This window comes from Nannospalax galili, unplaced genomic scaffold (genome assembly GCF_000622305.1).
Source record: "Nannospalax galili isolate Female #2095 unplaced genomic scaffold, S.galili_v1.0 scaffold231, whole genome shotgun sequence".
Classification (NCBI taxonomy): domain Eukaryota; kingdom Metazoa; phylum Chordata; class Mammalia; order Rodentia; family Spalacidae; genus Nannospalax; species Nannospalax galili.
In genome coordinates, this window is record NW_008330120.1 from 1215721 (window position 1) to 1241475 (window position 25755).

The 25755-nt window shown below is 49.4% G+C and overlaps 1 protein-coding gene across 1 annotated transcript in view; it reads right to left on the reverse strand.

Moving 5' to 3' along the window:
- Positions 1–25755, reverse strand: part of Znf831 (zinc finger protein 831) — a 67527-nt gene that overhangs the window by 30464 nt on the left and 11308 nt on the right. Inside the window, exon 3 of the mRNA XM_008842179.1 lies at positions 21220–21371. Coding sequence (XP_008840401.1) covers positions 21220–21371 — 152 coding nt within the window. The remainder of the gene's footprint in view (positions 1–21219; positions 21372–25755) is intronic.

Here is a 25755-nt window from a genome sequence, read left to right on the forward strand (position 1 = left end):
CCTACAGAACCAGGAAGCAACTGTAAAAGGGAGATAATTGCTTTCATATTAAAACATACACCACCAATTTCCTTTGAGTTATTAATGTGTGGGTCTTGGAAAATCAATAGCTTATTATATTTAATCCATGTGAACAGTGATAAATGGAGTTCAAGTCTTTGGTTTGTGGTGGTCGCCCTTGAAATGCTTTTTGAGGTCATTAAAGTCAGTTGGTTCTGTTGTTTTCTCTGTGAACTTGGATGAGCTTTAAAGGCTCAGTGTTGCAGAACTCAGTGGAGGCACAGTGAGATGGGCTGGTCTTGTCCTTTGAGAAACAATGTTTTTTAAAATATTTTATTATTTTTATTTTTATGTGTATGCGTGTATTGCCTGCCTGTAGGTAAGTGCATCTGTGTCATGCAATGCCTGCGGACGTCAGAAGAGGCTGTTGGATCCCCTGGGACCGGAGTTACAGACAGTTGTTAGTTGCCATGTGGATGCTGGGATTCGAACCTGGGTCTTCTGCAAGACCAATCAGTGTTCTTAACCACTGAGCCATCTCTCCAAGCCCAAGAAACAATTTTAAAGCAAGTTCTAAAGTAAGGTGTGGTAACACACAGTTTTAATCTCAGCACTTGGAGGCTGAGGCAGGAGGATCACCCCAAGTTTGAGGCAGCCTGGACTACAGGAGTAGAACTCATCTCAAGGGGAAAAATAGGAAAGAAAGAAATGAAGCATAACTCTCAGTAACTGCCCAGGAAATAGCCACTTAATACAAGACACCGGCCTGAATGAGCAAGCCACTGTACCCAGAGTTGGATGATGTACCACATCAGCGAGGTTTATCAAAGCAACAGGGTGCAAGGCCAGAGTCACACCATCTACCAGTCAGTCGCCAGGACTTACTGTCTGGAGGGACCAAGGGAGCCCAGGCTGGGTTAGAGCAGCAGAGGCAGCTCCCGCTCTCTGGGGGAGACCTTCAGGATACCTAGGAAGTCAGTCTGGAAAAAGATGCCACCAAAACCACAGATGAAAACCACCTGTGGCTCCCTGTGCCGACCCACAATGAACGTGGTTTGATGAGAACATGGGAAGGAACAACATTCTCAGGAGAGGGAGAGCAGAGTCTTCAAGGACAAGAAAAGAAGCCCCCCTCCCCCGCTTTCAGGTGCCATCACATTCCCAAGGGGCTTCTTAAACGTTCTTGAGGATGGACAAAAAGACAGCTGCCTTCCTACAGTCTGGGGGTGGGGGCTTCCCCAAAGCCCATGAATTCCCAAAGAGCTGTAGCCGAGAGTCTGGCACTTGGCTGGCTGCTGGGTTGTCAATGAAGGGAAGAGATGATGATAAAGACCAGGACCGTTAACTGACATTGAGTACGTGTGTGATCATCATATAAACCCTGGGAGATGTACCGAATGTGAGATTCCAAGTTTCCCTGTAGAGACCAACATCAGCAATGAGCTAGCTTTCCCCCATGTAGTAGCTAAGAGTTCCAGGGTCCTTTCTTGTTGTGGTTTTTTTCCAGTACTGTTACTAACCCTTGTGCACCCCGAGGCATGGCAGAGCCAAGGCCAGGCCTCAGCAGCAGGACTCCAGATGGCAGGGCCCAGACCTCGGCCTTTTCCAGCCCGGGCTGCCGGGAGGTACCCGCTGCTGCCTCTGCTGGCCCGGCTGCAGCGCATGTTTCCCTCCGCCTCGGCTTTACGTTGGTTTTAAAACATTTTTCTGTGTGCTTCTGGAAAAACATGGCTAGTTGTGAAAAAGAGCCGCCGCGGTTCCCAGAGCGAAGAGCCTGGACCACTGCGCGCCCAGCTCTCCTCCCGCAGGGACCCCCCACCCCGAAGCCGGGGCCTCGGAGCCCCGTCCCGCACCTTCCGCTCCCCCGGCCGGGCCCCAGCCTCCTGCGAGGCGCCCGCCCGCCGTTCCAGCCCCCAGGGTCTCCCTCCGTCGCCGGGGCGGCATCCTCCTCCATCACTGCCTCCATCGCCCGGGGCTGCATCTATGGGCGAGCAAAGCCAAGCGGAATAAACAAGCGAGGGTCGCCGGCCCGGCCAGTCCGCGGTGCCCGCAGGGGTCCGGCCCGGGTTGGCGAGCCCAGCTCCGAGGTCGCCCGGGGAAGGGGAGCTGGGTGCGGACTCCCCGGCTCGCCGCTCCTCGCAGGTGGCGCTAGGGGGCGCGCGTGGAGCTTGAAAGACGATTTCCCAGCAAATACACAGTCATGCTTCGCTTTTTTTTTTTTTTTTTCCGGGTAATAAATTCACAGAGCTTGTTTTTTAACCCCCACCAGAGGTTAAAATAGTTTCATAAAAAGTTTTGGTAAATTCATGGGTAACTTTTTGAGGTTATGTGAGGTTGTTGTCAAAAAAATAAAAAGAAAGGGAGAGAGAAAAACAGAGCTTTTTTTTTTTTTTTTTTTTTCCCTCTCTGCTCACAGGAGGGCCGAAGGGAGGGGGGCTTGGCGCTTTGTGTTTTTCCAGAACAGTCTACCGACTGCGGCAGCTGCCCTGGCCCCCCGGGTGGGGTGTCAAGGCGGGGGAGGGGGTCGGGGATGGGGGTCCAGGTCGCCCACTGCACAGGAGCCTCCAGCCACCTGCAGCCCGGGAGCCGCTGCAGAGCCGCCTTCCGCCTTCTAGATTTTTCTGCAGTTTCCAGCCCGCAGCCCCCTGCCCGAGGTGGGGGTGGGTAGAGCTGGTCAAGGGGGTTGCAAGCATTTTCCCCAGGCAGGCAGGTGGAAATGAAGCAAAAGTTCCAGTCTGAGCAGGGGTTAAAAAGAACAAGATTACCAGATTGATAAGGAGGCAGCGGGAACCAGCGCAGTTAAGGGAGGGGGCGTCGCACATTAAGTATGATTCAGAGACTCAAATGCGCGGAGTTCATTTTTCATTCTGCCTTTAGCTAAGGGAGAAAAATAAGGAAATTACAGAAAATTGAGAGACAAGTATCTCCCAGAGGGCTGTGCACCCGGGGTGCTTTAATGAACACTTAATAATTTCAAATGTTCGTACTTAGAAAAACGGCTTTTGTCCGTCCCGGCATGCCAGGTGCCCACCGCAGACACGGGGAGCACAGGGCGCTAATGCCTTTGAGTTGGGACAAAAATTACTTTCTCGTGTCTCTGGAAGTTAAAGAAACAAGCCAACATTTTAAGAGTTTCTGCTGGGGGGGGGTCCTCAGAACTGGACTTACATCTCTTCCTCCACGTATGAACTTGATTGGGCATGACTGACTGCCAGTGGGGATGGGGGGTTGGGGGTGGCCTTGACATCCACCTTGTGACCCCCACGGGCCATACTGAAAATCAGATGAGGAAAAACATTTGGAGGAAACTCTCAAATAGGGAAGCAGGAAACCAGCTTGTCAGAGCAGATTCTCCAAGCTCCCGGCCAGCGTCCAGGGCTGGGGTGAAGGCCAGCACAGGGTGGGGAGGGTCTGTCTGGAGGGGTTAGGGACCTTGAGCCGAGCACTTGGGCTCCCTCGGGGACAGCCATCAGCCCTGTTCATGACGTATAAACCAGTCTTCCTAGATACTGGCTCCCTGGCAGGCAATATGAAATCCACAGTGCCCTTGGCCTGAACACATCTTCTGCACGCCAGGGGTGACAACGGTAGTGCGCCCCCTACTGTCAGCCACCACGGCCACCGCACCACGACATCCCGGTAATTGATAATTGTTCCTTCCTAGGCTCCAGTAAGATGTGCCTCTCAACAGCCCAAAAAAAAACACAGCCTTTGGGGTTTTTCAGGGGGCAGATTAAATGAATGACTAAACCCGTGTTACAAATGAAGACCGGGGGCCGAGACAGATGTCCCTGAACCAAGAAACAAATGAATTCTCCTAAACCCACAAACAAAATTTCACAGGAGGCTGGGAGCTGGAGAACAGCAGCTTCCCAGGTGAGCTGGGTATGTGTAGGGACTTCCAGGTCAAGGCATCAGATGGAGCAGATGCTCCTGTAAAAACAAGCCCAAACAAAACAACTATGTTCTCAGATCCCAACCAGATGTGGACACCTAACCCCTCTTGGCTTAAAGGGGGATTAGGAAAAGGTCAGGTAGGTGGCAAAGGTCTATTAGCATCAAAATCAGACTTTCCCCCATGACATCATCAAGAGGCTTAAAGGATTGAGCTGCAAATTACTTTCTCCTAGTGATTCTGTCACCTGGAATTGGTGACTGGATCACCTAACACATCTCCCCCCAGGCTCACCCTAGGGGACACTTTCTGCCTTAACACCTTAGTTAGAATTAACCCTAAAGGCTTCAAGGCCAAAAGGGTTTCTCAGGAAACACAAGTAGAGAACATCTTTGGAGGATCATCTCTCATCCTGCCCTGGCCTCCGGTTTCATCTGGTTGCTTGCTCTAACATTTCACATGAGAAAATTCTAGAACAAAACTCAGACTTTATTTGTAGCACTCTGCTAAGAAGGGGCTCGTTTAACCCCAAAGTAAGAATGATTTCCAGAAAATCTTTCAAAAATAGACTCACCCTCATTTCAGGGTTAGGATTGAAGATCTGGGTCCCCTCAGTAAGCACATTTATTTTCAAGTAACCCTGTCTCAACCACTCTTAAAAAAGACCCCTCATTCTGCCCTCCCATCTCCCCAAATAATGCAATCATGGTCCCCAAGGCATGTTTGCCTTCCCACTTTCCATAGACACAGAAGTCAGAATTCTGAGAGCTAGGGATATGGCTCCATTGCTACAGTGCTTGCTTAACATACACAAAGTCCTGGGTTCAATCCCAAGCATTGCATAAACAGGGTGTGGTGGTACATGTCTGTGATCCTACCACTCTGGAGGTAGAGGCAAGAGAATCAGAAGGTTGTCAAGGTTATCCTAGACTATACAGGGAGTTCAAGCCTAGCCTGGACTACATAAGACCCTGCGGGGGATTAGGGGATGAATGAGAATTCGCAACCAGATCACTCTGCTTAACAGGCTCTATCCATGATTGCCCAGAAGAACACAGCATTTTAGAAAAATAGGTAAATACTGGTTAAACGCTGTAAGCCTCCATTTGCAGGTTTAGTATTATGGTTAAAAAACAATCTTTATGATCCAAGGAGGGAAGGGGGAGGATGGAGACAGCAGTGCTACCCCAGGCCCCCAGCTCTCTGCAGTAGGGACCGGATGGAGGGGCCTTGGGGACAGACGCGTCGGAAGTGCGGCAGCCCTCCTCCAGTTCCTGTTTGTGCAGCACCTCCCCTCCTCCTCCTCCTCCTCCTCCTCCTCCTCCTCCTCCTCCTCCTCCTCCTCCTCCATCTCCTCCCCCTCCTCCTCCATCTCCTCCTCCTCCCTCCAGCCAGCCTTGTCAGGACCCCTCATTCAGAGGATTAATCACATCAGCAGCTCATCACGCTGCATCTGTAATGACTTGTTTACCAGTCTCTGCCGGCTCCCCTTGCCAGACCCGGCTCTCCCAAAGGACAAGGGCCATGTCGTGTTCTAATTTGCCCGTCTCCTGCTCCCACACACTGCCTGGCACACAGAAGGGCCTGGTAATTACATGCAGACCTCAGGCTGAGAGACTGTCCCGTTTATAAAGGTGGCATGATCCTAGGCAAGCCCCTGAGCACCTTGAGCAGAGGCTGAGCATCCTCACTTCCCTCCTCTCTCACATGGGCATCAGGATGTGCACCTGCTCCCTGGCACTCACTCAGAAGTGAGACACCATCCCTGTGCTTACATGGATGGGCTGATCCCCTGTTCTTTTGGGAAACCATCTCTCCTTCACTCTCAGTGGCTCACAGAGGTGACTCAGCCTCCAGGCCTGGGCACACAACATTCCAGTGACTGGCTTAAGGACAGGAAAAATGGCCTAGCCCAGGCCAGAGAGATTTAGTTTAGGAACTTGGGTTGTGAAAGTGGCTGAGGTCACACAAGCATGGGAAGGTGACACAGGTCCCTGGTTGCCTAGGAACAGAAAAACCAAGTCCTGCAGATATCAGTGGACCCAGCCAAAGCTGAAGCCATCCTTTCTGCCACATGAGATAATAAATCAACCCTTTCTTCCTCCTTCCTTCTTCCTTCCTCCTTCCTCCTTCCTCCTTCCTCCCTCCTCCCTCCCTCCCTCTCTCTCCCCCTCCCCTTTGTATGCAGGGAAATTTGAATTAAATCTCTTTTCCTTACAACCAGAGTCCTTCTTAAAGTAGGCATGCATGCAATATTTCAAAATAAGATAAGAGGCTGTCCATTGGGGAACAGTAAAAGCTCGGGGCGATGCTCTGAGGTAAAGTGCTGGCCACCCAAGCATGAGGACTCTGGTTCCATCCCCAGAACTCCGGTAAATAAGCCAGATGTGGAGACACACAACCCTGGGGCAGCAGAGAGAGGTGGATTTGGGGAATGAGGATTGCTGGCCAGCTAGCCAAGCTGAATCAGTGAACTCCAGGTTCAGTGAGATATCCTGCCTCAAAAAATAAGGTGGAGAGAGACTGAGGAAGAAACCAAATGCCAGCCTCTGGCCTCCACATGCACAGAAGTGCACGCACTGGTGGACACGCATGTGAACACGTGCACACACAAAAAGTACTTTTAAGAAAGCCCAGATCTGCGACCCTTCTCATTTTATCCCAGGAGTTTCCACCGTGGCTCCAGATCCTACCCTCACCCTTCAGAAGGCAAAACCGTCTCTAGGCTCCTTTCCCTAACAGGAACTTAAGGCCCCCACACCCCAGGTTTTCTGACAGCCTCCCATATTACTATTTGTTCTTTTGGGTTCCTGGAAGTGGGCTGCATTTCTCTCAGGTTGCAGGGTTGGGGGGTAGCTGAGTAACACTTGGGGCTCAGCAGCCTGCAAATCAATTAATCTCCTTGCAAATTGCTAACTGGCTCTAATGAATTGGCCAGGCACAGAGGAAATCCTGAGTGACAAGACTCTCCCTGAGCAGGCTGAGACAACATGCCTCTGCTGGAGAACAAATCTATTAAGATTTGGAAAGAACATCAAATTGTGCCCAGTGGACTTCAAGTTTGGTCAGGAGAAACTCACTTCTCTGAGATCTAAAAACAAGAGTTTCACCAGTACTCTGTGTTCTCCACCCCCCCACCCACATCCATGCCTCCTGGAACACAGTGGGGAGACCCCGGGAGAAATGAGTGCAAGCCGGAAGGAAAGGAGGCCTGGGTTATCAAAGCCAGCACCCCTATTTCTCAGGGTCAGGGGACAAAGCTGGTGAGAGGGACGGGAGGGGTCCTCAGGTGTGCTGACGGTGGAGATTGATTAGGAAGCAAGTTGGAAGTCTCCATTGAAATGTGCAACACGCCAGCGCCAGGCATGGAGGCGCACATCTTTTTCTCAGCACTCAGGAGGCAGAGGCAGGCAGATCGCTCTCTATAAGATCATGGCCAGTTTGGACTACATAAGGGAGCTCTAAGGCCAGCTGGGGCTACAGGGAGACACTGTCTGGGAAGGGAGGGAGGGAGGGGAGGGAGGGGAGGGAGGGAGGAAGGAAGCTGAGGAGATGGCTCAGTGGGTAAATACTTGCTTTACAAGCATGAGGACATGAGTTCAATCCCAAGCACCCATGTAAAAAGCCAGGCTTGGTAATATGCACCTGTAATCGCAGCTCTAGGAAAGTGGAGACAGGCAGATCTCTGGGCCTTGTTGGCCAGCCAGCCAACTGAATCTTCAAGCTCCAGTGAGATGTCCTGTCACAAAGAATAATAAGATGGCAGGCGATTGAGGAGGACACCAAGCGTCGGTGTCTGACTTTCACACTGGCACACATGTTGTTATGGGTAGCAATGTCATATCTTTGAATGGCATTGCAAGATAGTCCATGACACATGCAGCGTGCTCCCACTGGGGGCAGTGGGAGTAAGAGGTCAGGACCTGAGGAACATGCTTCATGCTCCAACCTCCATTTTTACAAGATGAGGGTTGATGGGCTGCCTGATCTTTAGCTTCACCTATTGCTGGAAGAAGCATGCTCTCTCAGCCTTCCATGACTATGGAAGTCATTAAAGAGAAACCTTTTTTTTTTTTCTTCTTTTTCCTTTTCTTTTATGATAGCCTGGGCTAGGTTTTATGTAGCCTAGGCTAACCTCAGACTTGCTATGTCGTAAAGGATGACAAACTCCTGGTCTTCCTGGTTTTAACCTTAGTGTTAGGATTACATGTATACCACCATACCTGGCTTATGTAGTTCTGGGTATTGAAACCAGGACTTCCTGCATGCTAATGAGCCACGTCTCCAGCACCTCCAGATTCCATTCAGATATGTGCATCTGGTGACTTCCAGACCACCTCTCATTGTGATATGCAGGAATTGGGGTACAGTGGATACCCCCTGGCATTTCCAGGCTCTTGGGCCCCAGAACAAGGAACTGGCCCAGGAACATCTGGGTAGTTTAAAAGTAAATCTATTTTATTTATTATTTTTATTTTATGCATATGAGTGTATTGTCTACATGTATGTAAGTGCACCTGTGTCATGCAATGCCTATGGAGGTCAGAAGAGGGAGTTGGATTCCCCTGGAACTGGGGTTATGGATGGCTGTTAGCCACCGTGTAGGTGCTGGGAATCTAACCCACATCCTCTGCAAGAGCAGTCAGTGCTCTTAACTGCTGAGCCATCTCTCCAGCCCTGCAAAGCTGTTTTATTAGGGGAGAAAAGCACTGAGTGAAGATGGAGAAAAGGGTAAAGGTCAATGGCAGATGCTGTTCAAAGGGCCGGGACTTCTGTGACCCAGTGCTATCAGCTTTTGGGTCATTTGCACAGGGTTCACGTGCTCTGTGACTGTTAACCCTGTGGGGAGGGATTTCCAGTCTTGCTCACTGCATGCTGGAATTTTTTCAGGTCCTAGTTTTGACCTCACTCTACCCTATTCTGCCCCCACCAGTCCATTTCTCTTCAGGCTCTTCATCTGCCCTACTCAATGCTAGCTGTGTCTTGTGCCTGCAGTGATAGTTGCAGGACCCAGATGGGAGGGTCTGCCCCCTGCCTTTACCCTGCAGTGGCTCCCTCGTTCCAAGGTGAAGGTTCAGCCCCCACCAAAGTCTACAAAGCTGTCCAGGCGCCACCACCCCCACCACGTGCCATGGTTCCACAGGTCAACCGCACATGTTACTGTCAGGAGGGCCGCCTCCTCCTACACACAGCACATTCCACAGTGCTGGTTCCCGTTCAGTATCTCAGGACCCTAGAAATTCTCCATTCAAAGCAGGCTAGAAGAGAACTCTGCCCCATGAAGTAGAGATGCCAGGATCACGTGTCGCCTGTAAACCTGGCTGAACAGAGTTTAAATCTATGCCAGGATCACGTGTCGCCTGTAAACCTGGCTGAACAGAGTTTAAATCTACGTAAGCCAAGACCTGGCAAAAGTGGAGGGAGCTCCACCAGCAGAAGACCACGGGGAGCCTAAGGACAGAGAAGGAGTTGCGGCAAAACGGGTCCCAGGAAGGGATTCAGCACGGAGGACAAAGGAAAGCCTCCGGCAAACTAAACCAAGTCTACAGCCAGAACAGCACTCATCTATTTTCTCTGAGCCTACGGGCTGTGCACAAGTCTCCACTGGGCACCCTCGTACCTCCCAAGCTCCCTCACACCCAAGTCTACTTTCAGAGAGGCTGTCAGTGTATCGAACTCACGGATCTTAGTTCGCTGGGGATTCTGGGTAGAATCCATTCACCGGAATGCACTGTTGGCACCATAGTTTACCTCCGTCCCGCTGCCGTGGGGCCTGCCGTGGGGGCTCTGCGTGCTTCAGGGTTGAGCAGCTCCTCTTTACAATAAATGCATTTAGGGTTTTGTTTTTTTTTTTGTAAATGATCTTGAAAGGGAACATTCGTAAATAATCACGTGGGGGACACAGATGCAACTTGCAGCACAAGTTTGTTTGATTGGGTTTTCACTTTTTTTCCTTTTTTCTTTTCTTTTTGCTTTTTAAGAGAGTGTCTCACTCTGGAGGCCAGGCCGCCTCAAACTCACTCTGTAGTCTAGGCTGGCCTTAAACTCACAATGATGCTCCTGTTTCACCCTTCCAAGAGAAGACTGGGATTACAGGCTTGTGCCACCACCCCAAGGGTCAACTCCATTTCTGAGGGGGACACAATAGACGGTTTGTACCGAGGGAAAATCTGCTAATCTGAAGGCTGCCAGAATTATCGTTGGAGTTGCTACGCGCATGTCACCAGACACCTGCAAGTATCGCTCAACTCAAGTTTGTTCAGGGAGGCATAAATGCAGATGATCTTCCCAAACTTTGGGGGATTCGTCTTAAGCTTAGTTTTTGAGAGTTTTCTAAAGTCCCTTTGGAAACACAGCCCAAAAAGCATCACGTTTACTGCTCCAAGCCACGAAGGCTGCAGGAAAGTGCAAACCGTAACTCAGTGTGCTTCCCATCGTTCCGTAAAACACCTCCTTCAATCAGTATGACTTCAGATGTGTCATCGGGCACAGGGCCACACTCAGCTCCTCTTCAGTGTTCCAATTTTAGTCTGTACTGAGGAAACAGTGGGGCTTCCAGCACGCCCAGAAAAAAAGCCCGAATAATTAACCTCCGTTACATCAATGTCCTCCCTTTGCTTCCGCAAAATGCGTTTCTAAGGAAATATATAAGAGTACCCTTTATACCACGGAATGTTCTAATGTACCCTACGGCATCAGAGTAAATAGAACAGGTCTCACTTAATGGAACAGGCCCTTTTACCACAAGGGATTTCAATAATAATAATCAAAGCGGATATGTCATCCATTCGAAAGCTACGCTTGCAGAAGCACAGCACCAGGGCAAAGCTAATTACCAGATTCCTTCTGTAGCCCGGGTCAATAACTGCAATGTTACCAGAATGGTGATGAGGCTGGATACAGCTGGGTTTGAAACTCACCGAGAAGAAAATGTCCCCCTTAAAAGTACAAACAAGCTCCAATGATGTGTACCCATCCCCATGTCTCCACCCCCACTGAAGAGTGCACATCTCAAAGCAGTGAGCTCATTAGCAACTGCACCAGGAATGTGTCACAGGACAAAGGACCCTCAGGCGCCTGGTCAGCCTTTGTTTAGACAGATATATGGAGTTTTCAGCTGCCTTTTCTCTCTCTCTCTCTCTCTCTCTCTCTCTCTCTCTCTCTTCTTAGGTGCTGTCCATCTTACTTTTTGAGACAAGATCTCTCAATGAGACCTTGCTAAGCTGGCTGACTACTGTGCCCCAGAGATCCTCCTGTCTCTGCCTCTTAGCAGTGAGGTTACAAGTGCATTATCACCCTACCCAGTGTGTGTGTGTGTGTGTGTGTGTGTGTGCGCGCGCGCGTGCATGTGTACGCGCGCACGTGCACACATGAGTACAGGTGCTCATGGAGGCCAGACAAGGGTGTCAGATGCTGGGAACTGAATTTGAGTCCTCTGGAAAACCTTACTGACTCAACCACAGGGCCATCTCTCTAGCCCACATCCAGATTTTTAACATGGCCGTTGGGGGTCAAGCTCATGTCCGACTGAGCTGTCTCCCCAGACCCTCCAATTGTTTTTGCTAATGGGGATTGTAATGCAAAAGTGTGTGATTGAGCTTTCATGCATTGCACATGCTGTACCCAAAAAGCTTCTTAAGTGAGACTCTGACTTGGGAAACAGTGAAAGGAACTCCTTCACATGGCAAGGTTTACAGGGAGTACTTCCCCTTTCCTGTGGGTCAGAAAGGACAGTCTTGGGCTAGCTGGCACCAGGTGGCTCAAGTTGGCACTTATTGGAAAATTGACCCCCTTTCCCCAAGCTGGTAAACGAAGACTTAGGTGTTCCAGGAGAAAGTTTGGACCCCATCACATATGCATGTAAATGACGTCCTGACTTCTAAGACTCACCCTCTCCTGAGACAGGAAGACTGCAGCTCTATTTTCTCCCCTAATCCCCATCACAACAAACCAATCCATTAAGATGTCACAGCAGTTTTAGAGGCTTAGTGTTAAAACCAAATGGTCCACACCACACAGAAAAGCAGGGACACTTGAGATGGTCTCACAGTCCTGTCTTCCGTGGGAGGATTTGCTGTTTATCTTCAAAGCAGCCTGGGTGGATGGATAGATGGCCTTTTCCCCTCCCTCCTCCAACATACTGACTGTGGCTGTTTCTTCTTAAAGTTGTATGCACAAATCATATCCCAAGGATGGATTTTTCAGGATTTTCTAAGATAATTTTTATGATAGGTGATTTTTTTGGGGGGGGGGGGCTTTTAGAGGCCAACTTTAGCAATGAACCTCCCACACCCTTCAAAACTCAGCCCCTCCTACAGTATGACAAAGGTAGACGTGACAGTCACAGGCACGAACTCACTACCTGCAGCTCCAAGAGCCTTCATCTGTAAGAGCCAGGTGACAGCTGATGAGCCTTAAGATTGAAGATTGTGAGTCTATGAAATCAAATTATGCTAGCCTGCCATCCACACTAGACACCTGCTGTCTGGATTCTTCCGTGGCTGACGGAACTTGAAAGGACAATAAGCATCCAAACTTCCAGTCCCCTGCTTGATCTTATGCAATCTTTTTATTTACTTTTTATTTATTTATTTATTTATTTATTTATTTATTTATTTATCTCACATAGCCCAGGCTGGCCTCAAACTGGCTTTGTAGCCTAGGATGATCTTACCCCCCGAATCCTCCTACCTCATCCCCTTGTCTCAGTGCTGGGATACAAGCATGTGCCACCATGTCCGATTTAACTTTGTTTTTACTGTTATGCTAGGAATCCAACCCAAGGTCTCATACGTGCTTGGCAAAGGCTCTACCACTGAGAGGACTCCACTGGAGTCCTTCTTTGATCGTGAAGGTTTGAGAACTGGGTTCTGATTAGACTTTCATCTGAGGCTCAGCTTCTGGGAAGCTGATAGTGGAGAGATTTTGCTCTTGTTTTTGCTCTGTGGATCCTGAAGACCTACCACAGCATTGGGCACCTGGGTGCAGCTGGGTGCGGAGCTGGCCTGTCTGAGATCATGGCACCTGGGACCAGGTACCTGAAATGCACTAGTGAGCAGGAAGGACCAAAACCTCAAGTAAGTAGAAAACAATTAACAGCTTTGGGAGTTTGTCCTGAAAACCTGAAACCAAAGCTGGGGGAAAAGATAAGGGGGTGAGCCTACAAAGATAAAATAAAAGACACCTTTGACTGAGGTTAGAGTGGCGAACTCTGAACTGTGAGTGTCGATAGAAGTGAATCAGGTATTGATGAGGACAGAGGCCATTTTGACACAACTATAGGGTGCCTGAGGGGCTGTCCGTCACTTTCTATTGATTTCCATACCAAGTCCCTAGAGCAGGAATTTCTCCCTCTCCACAAACACATTACAAGACTTCATCAGTTTTTCCAGGTGCAACGCCTGAGCCTGGGACCTCAGAGCCACCTCCCCAGTCTTCCTTGTAGGGATTCTCCAATTCGTTTATCACCAGCCTGATTCCGCTAAGGGTGTGAATGGAGCAGGCACCCTACAGTCACTTCGATCAACTCCACAACCTTCAACATCTTGACCGATTTTCACTTAACGATCAATTCTCAGCTATCCCCTCACACACAGGGAATATGTGTCAAGGCCCACTGAGAGTGCCTGGGACCTAGGACCGTACCAAGCCTCACGTAGAGTCTGCTTTCCTGGACACGTATGTCCACAATAGTGTTTAACTTATAGACGAGGTCCAAGAAGAGATTAACAGTAACTGGAAATAAAATAGAACATCTATAGCAACATAGTCATAAAAGTGACTGAGCACTTAGGAGCTACTTATTTCTAGAAGCTTCTTTAATGTTTCAGACCACCGTAGATAATGGGCCACTGAAACAGTAGAAAGTAGAGGTGAGGAGGAGGGGAGAGCAGCAAGAGAATTAGCCTGAAGGGCACCTGTGAGTGCTGTGGGGGCAGCAGGGGGCAAGTGCTACCAGGAGAGAGGTGGAAAGAGGGCAAGAGAGACGAGTGGAGAGAGATGGCAGGAAGAGGAAAGGGAGGGAAAAGGGGGGAGGGGGGAGAAAAGGAGGGAGGGACGGGGACGGAGGGAAGGAGAGAGGGACAGGGATGGAGACAGAGGGAGGGATGGAGGGAGGGACGGAGGGAAGGAGGGAGGGACGGAGACAGAGGGAAGGAAGGAGGGAGGGAGATGGAGACAGAGGGAAGGAAGGAGGGACAGAGGGAAGGAGGGAGGGACGGAGGACGGAGGAGGAAGATGGGGAAATACTTGAGAGGGAGGGAGAGACGGGGAGGGAGGGAGAGAAGGGGGAGGAGAGAGACAAGGAGGTGGAGAGAGAGAAAAGGAGGGAAAGGGGGGGAGGAACAGAGCAGAGGGAAAGACAGAAGAATGGAGGAGGGAGGGGTGGAGAAAGGGAGGGAGGGACAGAGACAGAGGGAGGATGGAGGGAGGGAGGAAGGGAGGAGTGAGGTGGTCTAACTTTGCCAGCAGTCTGTCTACTAGGGAAGATTCAGAGGCCCCTCTTGCCCCCAGGTACCCTCATGCCTGGAGACCGTGTAGACAATCTGGATATTGCTTTCTTAGGATACTCAATAATTTGGTATTTAAAAACCAATTCTTTCAATGAGGTAACTCAAGTCTATGAGATTAAGTCCACATAACTGCCTCCAGCGACTGGGTCACACATGCACTCAGGGGCACACACACACATGCATACACACACATGCACACATATACTCACATATACATGCACACACATAGACACATACATATACACATGCACATACACACCCATATATGGATGCACATGTGTGTACACACATACATATGCACATGTATATATGCACACATGTACACACATGCACATACTCATAAAATATGCACACATACACATTCATGGTTACACACATACATACATATACACTTGCACACTCACCCTCATACACATGCACATGTATACATGCATGCACATATATGCACAGGCACATATACATACACATAGATATACACATGTGCACACATGCACACACACATGGCTCATGCATACTGCACTGGTTCTAGTGATGATAGATGTGGAAGGACATGCTTGAAATAGAGACGGTCATGATACACCTCGTCTACAACATCTGGGATGATCCCCCTCTTGGTATCTGTATAGAAAGTTCTAGCCCCTTTCTGCCTCGTTGGAAAGGGGGTTTGGACAGATACTGGGTTGGGTTTAAGGGGAAAAAGACTCCATCCTCAGACTATCTTTAGCACCTCTAGTTAATGTGGAATCTTATAAACTGGGCCTCTGTCCTCCACAATGCCTGGCCCTCTGCTTGTAGATGGCTTCAACACTATGCCATCTGTTAATTTGAATGATTAGCTCTGAGCTATTGGAATGGTTATAGGAAAAAAATTTAACATCTTTTAAAAAATATTTTTAAAAAACATCCTTTCTGTCTCATCCTAAGTTATTGACAGGAACAGTCTCCAAAAAATAAAGACAGAAATAACAGTTCTAATCATTCTTGGACGGGGCTACTCTCGGGCAGCATTTCCAAATGTCTAAGTCTTGTAACCCTCTAGATTTTCTACCTTAGAAGTGGCAAATCTTCCCCCAAAACTAACACTCAATTTTGTTTCTGAATATCATCAAATTTCCCCAATTACAGCCCCTCCGGTCACTCTAGACAGAATATCCTATCATTACTTTGCCATAGGACACAGCTCCTCCTCCCTCACCCCCAGACAGACATAATCATAGGCACACACACAGTCACAGGCACACAAGGTCACAGGTATACACAAAATCATAGGCACATACATAATCACAGGTACACACATAGTCACAGGCACACACACAGTCACAGGCACACACACAGTCACAGGTATATATACAGTCACAGGCACACAGTTACAGGCACACAAGGTCACAGGTATACACACATATATACACAGTCACAGGCACACAGTTGGGCACACACACAGTCAGAGGTATACACACAGTCACAGGCACACACACAGTCATAGGTAAACACAGTCATAGGCACACACACAATCACAGGTATACACACAGTTACAGGTATACACAGTCACAGGCACACACACAGTCACAGGTATACACATAGTCAAAGGCACACACAGTCACAGGTATACACACAGTCACAGGCACACAGTTACAGGCACACAAGGTCACAGGTGTGATAGTCACAGGCACAGACACAGTCACAGGTATACACATAGTCACAGGCACAAACACAGTCACAGGTACACATAGTCACAGGTATACACACAGTCATGGGCACACACACAGTCACAGGTATACATACAGTCACAGGTATAGTCACAGGCACACACATAGTCACAGGTATACACATAGTCACAGGTATAGTCACAGGCACACACACAGTCACAGGTATACACATAGTTACAGGCATACAAGGTCACAGGTAAACACACAGTCATAGGCACATACACAGTCACAGGTACACAGTCACAGGTATACACACAGTCACAGGTACACACACAGTCACAGGCACACACACAGTCACAGGTATACACACAGTCACAAGTACACACACAGTCACAGGCACACACACAGTCACAGGCACACACACAGTCACAGGTATACACACACTCACAGGTGCACACACAGTCACAGGTACACACACAGTCACAGGTACACACACAGTCACAGGCACACACACAGTCACAGGCACACACACAGTCACAGGCACACACAGTCACAGGTACACACACAGTTATAGGCACACACTCACAGGTACAGACACACTCACATATATACACAGAGGCACACACACACAGGCACATACACTCACAGACACACACTCACAGGTACATACGCACAGTTACAGGCATACACACAGTCAATCACAGGTACACATACACAATTATAGGCACATATAGTCACAGGCACACAGCAGTCTGCCCCTTCACTGGAAACTAGCTCAGATCTCTCCCTCCAGGACCTGCCAGGTCAGAAGAGAGTTATCACAGTCATCTATAAATGGCAGATCACCAAGGCTCAGCCTTGCTGCCTTTGAAATTAGAGTGTTTCGTCTTCAAACACCCGAACCATTGCCCTGAGTGCCTATCACTCCACGGTGAAAGCAATATTGAGGAGTGCTGGTAAGAAGTCCCTCGCCCCTTTGGTTTCCAGGAAGTATTTATTTTGACGTGCTCTCCCACCGTCTGATTTGGGTGTCCATCATGAATGCCAACCCCAGCTTGCTGGGCTGCCTTACCACCCTTCCTGGGGCCCTCTCTGACACTTCAATAAAGACTGGTGGTGAATGGTACTCCCTGGCTAACGCATGGCCCTCATCCCCAAGCTCATACCTGCCCTGCAGTGGCCCCTAGTTCTAATTGCTAGGGCAGGAGGCATTTGGAAATGGGTCAGGGACCCAGTCCTCTGGCTCAACTTGCTGCTCAAATAACAGACGTGAAAGCTTAGCCATCTGACAGCACTGTCAGCAGCTATTTAGGCACTGTTACCTCCCTCCATGGGGTGGGAGCAGGGAGCTGGGTTCTGAGTGGGACCCGGAACTTAGCTCTATCTTTGGGTTCTGTTTTGGCTTGAATCTGGCCATTCATAAGCATACCACTTTTGCTCTTGGGATTGCGACAAAGCCACTGAAGGCTGATATTGAGACTCAGAGTTTACAGAGTGAGTTACCCCCAGGGGAGGCTGCTGGGGGGTGTCTGGGGCTCCTCAGTGTGCCCTGCCGGGTGGATACAAAGCTTTCTGTGGGGACACAAGAAGCTGTAGATGAAAGAGTTCGTGAGGGTCAGAGGCTTTCTGCTCACCCTTCGACTCCCAGGTCACCACAAGCAAACCAGATGCACACCCCAAGAGAAGAGGAGGACTTTGCTTCCCAAGTGTGCCTGGGAAGGAGGACAGAGAGCAGGAGTCCTTTCCATGAGCTCACACAGTCCCCTGGGTAGGGCCAGAGGTTAAGCTAGACAGGCTAGAGGAGTGTGGGACTGGGTCTCTGCACAATCTACCCACTACATGTAGAAACCCTGCCTGTGTTCCAGGCAGTCAGTCACAGGGTCTTCTCTTTAAAGGGGCACTAATGTGTTCCATCTCCACCAGACTTGAAACTACCTGCCATCACTGGGATGCCTGGGGTGGGGGTGGTGGGTTGTGCATGTGTGCGTGTGTGTGCGTGTGTGCATGTGGGGGGGGGCAGAGGTCGACACTGAACACCATCCACAATCACTTACTACCTTACTTATTTGATACAAGATCTCTAATGAATCTGGAGCTGGTTGATCTGGCTAGGCTGGGCCGATCAGCAAGTTCCAAGGATCTTCCAGCCTGCACTGGAGAACAGGTGCACACTAGCATGCCTGGCTATGTGAAGGTGCTGGGGCTTGAACTCAGGTCTACATGCTTACACAGCAAGCGCTTCACCCAGTGAACCATCTCGGCCCTGTGATTCCATGTTTATGATTTAGGCTGCCATAAATTTCTGGCAAATGTGTTTACTATCAACGAGAGCCCAGATAATGTGCCTATCCGCACACCCATATCCACATGCACTGCAGCCTTTGTTCACTCAGAACGACATCTTACAGTCACTTCCGTGGGATTGGATTGGATGATGGCACATTACAAAGAAGCTGGAACAGTGATCCTGAAGCCTTCACCCTTGGGGTCTGTTAAAGAGACCTGATAAAGCACAGCAAAACTCATTAATTATGTTCTTAAGATGAGATGACCCTGGATTTAGGGGGGTACAGAAATCCAATGACAGGCGCCCTTGTAAGAAAAAGGCAGAAGGAAAGTCTGCATGGTGACACAGGAGACAAGAACAAGTGTATGGAGCTGGAGACTGGAGCTGACAAGACCTCCAGTCAAGAGACAGCCACTGGAGCTGGAAGAGGAAGGAAGGCTCTTCCCTCTGAACCTTTGGGGAGCATGAGGCTCCAGGACGATGTGGGGAAATTGTAAGAAAATAAACAGGCTTGTGGTGATGTTTACAATATTCTTGAGAAATGGGTACAAGCTTTCTACATCCAGGGCGATGCTGGCTATCTGTACACCCTTCGCTGGGTCCACCTAACAGGTCAGTTCCTTCACGTGCCCTTCCCACATTCCTCTCTCATGGCCAGTGTCCTCCATGTGCCCAACTTCCAGCCAGAAAGCCACCTCCACCTTTCCAGAAAAGCCCCTGGTCTCCAAAGAAAACTCAAGTCAAAAGACTCAGGCGAGTGAGCCCGTCTTCCCCTGACCAGCAGGAGCGCTCGTCATGTGTCTCACTCAACGCACTGCATGTGCCAATGTTATATGTGTATGCTTATTGCAATTAGCATTGCTGACTGCTTTAGAGACTTCGGAGCAGGACTCGACCCAGCAACTCTCTCAATCTCATGCTGAATGCTTGGGTCTGTAGGTTGGAGCGTCAATGTCCTACCATCATGGTTGGAGCCTCCATGGGGACGTTAACAGGTTGCCCACACCATTTCCAGTGTGGTTCTGTCAGAGGTGGCTATGCAGCCAGTCCACCTGTCCTTCCCTGTCATCACTACCAAGAGCAGGAATTCTTTTTGTCTCGCCCACAGGGCACAGCCCAGAGCCCAGAGCTATGGCCAGGCTGGTGTGAGTTCCCAAGGGCAGCTGCGTTTGCCTTTCCTATGCTTTGGGGAAGGCAGCTGGAGAGAGAACACCATTCTTTGGGACAACGGGCAGAGTTTGGGCTTGTTCTGTCTCTCCTACCAGTGACTGTGAAACCTCTTGCTCCTAGACAGCCATGACCACTAGCTCTCTGGAAACTCCAGAAGGGATTCCATAAGGACTCTTCTGGAATTCCGCACCCATAAAAAGAACAATCCAAGAACTGTACTATATGGGGACAGTGGCGAAGACAAGGCCCAGGGGGACGTGGAATAAAGAACCAGCCAGCAAGAACATGGCTCCCACAGCAGAACCCTGTCACATGTGGGGCTCCTCTGCTTGTACTCCTCCTCTTCCAAGCTCTCTGAGTTATGTCCTGCCCTTCAGAGACCTAGGTTTCCAACAACAAGGTTCAGGTTGAAAAAGCTCTGAAGGAATGGGAAGGGGCACAGCCCACGACAGGAAAAGCACAGAGATCGCTGTCACAGAAAGCCTTTGGCCAAGCATAGTTGCACAGTATCCTCTGGTCTTAAGTATGGAAGACCCTGTTCTAGTGTTCAGCTCCGAGATGTCCTCACAGAGGGTGTCACCAAGCACAGCGGCCAATCCTCCTAGGCAAGGAGCCACGAGGGCAAGAACCACGGGAAATGGAGAGAGCAGAGTTGGGTTCCAGGACCTTTTTGCATACCAGCATCTCTTCCCAAGGGATAATATCCTTGAGATTCTGTAACAAAAACAATCCTTTTCCTTCTACAACTGGCCATCCAACTGTAAGAGTAAATACTTATGTTGATTTGATTTTTTAATAACAAAACATTAGGCCTAGTCTTCCACTGTGTGGAGAAAAGCTTTGGGCACCAGGGAATGGGGGAAAGGGGAAAGCAAGTGTCATTTATCTGTAGGGGCGCTAGAGCCACACAGAGCTGGAGGAGGAGATGCCCCACCCGTGGTCCTCAAGGACCAAAACCTTGGGCATCAGACAAGAGCCCAGGGTCAGCCCTTGAACCAAGCAGCCAACAATCAACCACAAAGGAATGATAATTCAGACACTGCTGGCCAGACGGGGCCACATCTCACAGATGGTCTCCATTTTTCCCAGTCAATCCTCTTCACGCAAGGCCAAGGCTGGTCTCATTACCACTGGGCCAAAGGGGGAGGAACATGGAGGCCCAGAGAAGTTCATTGACTCATCCTGGTGACTAGTTTAGAATAGGTCTTTTCCAGGAAGCAGCTTCTGTGAGTTTACCCTTCATTTCTCTCAGCATGGTCCTCATAGCTACCCAGATAAGCCTTGGACCTGTGGCTCTTGCAGAACCATCAGATGTCTCTCTGCTGCCCTGTAGACTCCCACATCATCCACAGACCACACTCTGGAGGCTCACAATGGCACTATGCAAAGAACTAAGCCCACTTCCTTTCCAGAGATGGGGAGGTAAAGGCACCATTCCAGGTCCTGGAGGTAATCCCCACCTGGTCCAAGGCCTGGCTCTTGTAGCCAGCACCTGCGATGGGCTTGCCTTGCCCAGCCTTGCCATTTTGTCTTCCCGTGCCTTTCCAATTGTTCAGGGCTGATTGGCTCACAGATGGAAACTTCATGACCCATCATGTACTTGACCCCCCTGAATCTGACCTGGCACCTGCCCATCCTTTATCCCAGGATAATGCCAGGGTCCGGTGCCCTCACTTGCCCAGTTTGAATTCACCTACAAGGAAAGTGTACCTGCTGCTTCTGATGAAGCCCTCCTGAGGGTCCTTCGTGGTTCCAAACCCTCAAGTCGGTGAGGGAGACAGCTTCTTCTTGGCATCCATGGTGGCTTGTACAGTCGTTTGGTTCTCAGCTGAGCACGGCTCTGCCAGAAACTCCCTTCACACCTGTGGAGCAAAGCAAGGCACATGTAGCCATCATCTGGGAGAACATGTGCAGGAACATCAGCGAGGTGGCCAGGGGTGATGGGGTGGGGCTTAAAGCAGCTGTTTTTCCTAGTAGCCCCCCATCTGCCTAACTCATCTTCACCCCAAGATATGATGATAACAGCCCCTAACTCGAGATGGAATAGGAACTAACAGAGATGGTGGCATATTTTTTCTTTTGTTTTGAGACAAGGTCTCACGTTACACTGGCCTTGAACTCATGTAGCCAAGGATGATCTTGTATTCCTGAGTCTCAACCTTCCAGGTGAGGATTTACAGGTGAGCACCATCCACATGTGGTTTATGTGGTGCTGAAGATAGAACCGAGGGCTCCATGCATGTTAGGTAGGCACTGTACCCAAAGCCACATCCCCAGCCTGAGATCATGCTTTAAAATACTACCCGTGCTGCCTAGCAAAGGTTTAGGAAAGGTTAGTTGCTACAATTAGATATTGAACTATATGGTCTTTGCTACTCACTAAACAGACCATCTGATAGAACTTCCTGAAATGCTGAAAATGTCCTGTAATCTGCATTGATCCACATGATAGCCCCTAGTCCCTGAGCAGCTACTGAAATAAACTACAGTTAGTGCCTCTGAGTAACTAAGCTTCAGCTTCTCTGTTCTTTTGATGAATGCAAATAGCCACATGTGACCAACACCATAGGTAGCATGTATCATGAGGTCTTCACAGATTCCCCATCAGAGAACCCCTTCCAGATCATCTGATCTAGTGGTCTCTAAAACAAAGTGTCACTCACATCCCAAAGAGACAGCACTGCAAGGGTGGAGAGAGGAAATATTAGGGCTTTACTTATATGAACCGTGGTGTAGACTATCTCTCCTCTGCATGACATACATCTGAAGAATAGACATCATGAATAATTCACAAATGAATATGTATGCTTTTATTAGGACTCAGGCTTACAGTATCTCATTGACAAGAAGATACAATTCTAAATAGATCAGTCATCTAGTCGAACACCCATATTTTGAGGTGAGAGCAGTGAGGTGAAGGTTTGGTACCACATGCTCCGAGCTTCTCTGAAACTCTTTGCGCTGTTTCCGCCACCTGGAGGGAGCGCAGTTTACAGGCACTTGACTCCCACGGCACTCCTCAGGGGACCCGCTGGATGTGAAGGTGAGACAGCATGCTCCAGTGCTCATTGGTTTGAGCTTCCGACCAAGACCCAGGCACAAGTCGCCAGGCTGACAGCAGAATTTTACATAAGGTCTCCAGGACGCTCCCTCTCAGCACTGCCTCTTCCTGGCAGCAGCGATGAGAAAGTGGCTTTTGTTCTTTGCTACATGTCCACATTTGCAAGAACCTCCTGCCTAAAGCAGGACCTCTCATCCCCTGGGGGTTGGGGAAGGCCAGCTCCTTCCTTGAAGTCTCATTTGTCAAGACCATGGGCTCCCTAAAGAGCTATCTGAACTAGGGTGGGGTGGACAGGCTGCTGTTTCCCTCATTACAACCCTCTGAACCCACTGGAGCTCCTGCAGGGCCTGGATGCAGGAAAAAAGGGAGGAAGGGAGGTGGGGGCCTGTGGAGAAAATGCCTCTCGTACATGGATGGGCTCACCTTTGCCCCCAAGACAGCGGGTTGCAGGCTTTAAGAATGGCACGCAGCTTGAACTGTGGGGACTTCGTCCAATCAAAGTAACGAGGAGTCTGTTAGGGGAGTTCTAGCCCCTGGATTCAACCTCATCAAGGTGGGATTTGGATCCTGAGGTCTTTGTGGAGAACACACATGGACCTTGGTCCTGTCTTCAAAGCAGTGTTTTGCCGTGTCGTGGGCAGGGGTTGTTCCTGTCTCTCCTAGATCCTCCTAGAAGGTGCTGTATGCAGAAACCTCCCCCCCCCACAGCCTTCAGAAGCATCTACCTGGATGGGCAGGTTCTGTTCTTGGTCCCCTTGCCTTGTCACGCAGGGCCCCTCAGAGCATACCAGGTGCTGTGGGGCCACATCTGATGCCCCTCCTTAGAGCTACAGATCTCTGTCCTTGCTGTTACCATGGGGACATGCTTATCCCCTGGGTCAGTGGGAGTTTGACTTTCCTAGAGAAGCCTCACCGCACCTCCCACTCCTTAGCCACTGACCAGCTGATGCAGGATGCAGCTGTTCAGACATTTACTTCTGAGTGGGACAATCTGTGTGGTGAAATTTCTACTCCAGAGACCTTAGGCACCAGGCTAAGGCTGGACCCTCAATATCACCCCTCCACTCCTCTTCCTCTCCCACCTCCTTATGCCCTCCCAGCCTTCCTAAGAGCTTGCCCTCTCTAGTCACTTGGACAAAACTCATCTCAGTCTCCATTTCTGGGGAACCAGTCCCAGTGGCTGGATTGAGTGTCCTTCTCCAAACACTTGCACTGATAGGGCTGGATGACATCAAGTAGGCCATGTGACCTTTGTGTCTGAAACTGGACCATGGAACCAGTCTTTTTCGCATTTTCCTTTGACTCAAGGGTGAGTTTCAAGATCAACTTCAGTTTCTGTGTTTAAGCTAATTTGCCACTCTGCATTGGCCTATTCAGTGATGTATACTTTTTTAATGCATTGCCTCTCAATATTCAGATTCTCAACTGGACTCCTGGGCTCCATTCATATCTGTTGTGTCTTGATTTCTACAGGTCTTCGTGTTACCTTTGTTCCTAGGCCTCATGAAGGAGACCAGTCATGGAGACCTACCATGAGGGAGGCCGGTCATGGAGACCTACCATGAACAATCATTACTTGCCTATGTCAGTTCAGCCAGGATGCTCGGAGACTGGTAGATTGAGGCCATGAGCCATGAGTTCAGGGACTCCAGTTTGACTGGGGGCCCCTGGGAAACTCACACAAGGCTCGGGGTGAGGTTATTGGTCATTAATATTGACCCTAGATGGAATGAATTGAGCCTCTTTTACTGTACCACACCCCAATACACTCTGGCCTTTCAAGGGAGATTAGCTCTAAGGAGAGGTCTCACAGGCAGGGGCGCAGGCCTGCCATACACATGTTCATTCAGGGCAAGAGTGTTCTGACCTACTGCTCTTGGCCTCCAAGGGGCTATTAGGTCACACTCGAAGCTCTGAGGATGCTGCCAGCAGGACACGGGGTCTTAGGCACAGGCAGTGGGCACCTTGGGCAGCAGAGCCCGTGGGGATGTGTCTGCAGGCCTGAATCTTTCCCTCACCCCAGAAACCTCTCTGACTGACCCAGTAAAGTGCACCATGACTGAAGAACAGGCCCGCAGCCTGACAGACGAGCACCAGGCATAAGAAAGACCCTCACGACAGACAGAATCCTGTCCTCAGGGCCTCGGGCTGCTCTCTGTCTCCCTCAGTGACAAACACGCCTGTTAGGGCTGCGCTTCTTCCACATCTCCATCAGCATCGCTCATGTCCCTGTCCCCTCAGCAAGTCACTGTTGCTTTTGCTAGAAGCTTCCACAGCCAAGTCTCTGAGCACTTCACGTTCATCCACTGCCATACACAACCACAAATTAATCAATAAAATCCAATTCCACGGTCCAGTGCTTGCTGTGAGCACAGCACACGCATATTTTGTGAACGCTGTGGATCTCCAGGCCTTGAGTTAACGTCGGGGCAATTAGGCATGCAAGCATGAAGCCTCTCCATGTCCCCACCTCCACCCTGAAGATGAACCCGCACTTGCTCTCCTTCAGTGTGTACAGGTTTGTTAATGAGATAGCCATTTCATTTCAATGCAGTATTTGGAGTTGGAAAAAAAAGAAAAAGAAAGAGGAAGGAATGAATGGAAGGAAACGGAAAGCCCAGAAATAAACTTCAAGTATTAACAGGAAACAGGAAATAGGTGAGGGGTCATGGATTTATGGAAGGGTCTGAAGGTTTCCATGTAAATTCCAAATAATGTTTTAGAGTTTGCAGGTCAAATTCAAACTCCATATGTGATATTTGTATAACTGATATATGCTCATATATGTAGTTTCAAAAGTAAAGGCCCATGACTAGTTCATGAAGGTATACTAAAACAGATCAACAATCATGTTTACTCCACAGTTGTCTATATAGCAAAAATAATATGTGAGCACACATATTATTTACACAGGAAGAAAACCTCAGAGGAGATTTTTGTATACTCATGACATGGGTAGACCGAGAGGAAGGGAGATTTCTTAACAAGATCACGAAGTAACAAGCACAGAAGAAAAGGGAGCTCCACGAATGTGACAAAATCTGCAGTTTCTTACCAGGCACCTCGGGATGTACATGTAATCCAGGCCGACCAGAAGGCAGGTAGAAGAAGATCAAAAGCTTGAGACCAGCCTAGTCAGATTAGCAAAACCGCTTAAAAAGATAAAAATAGATAAAAACAACGAA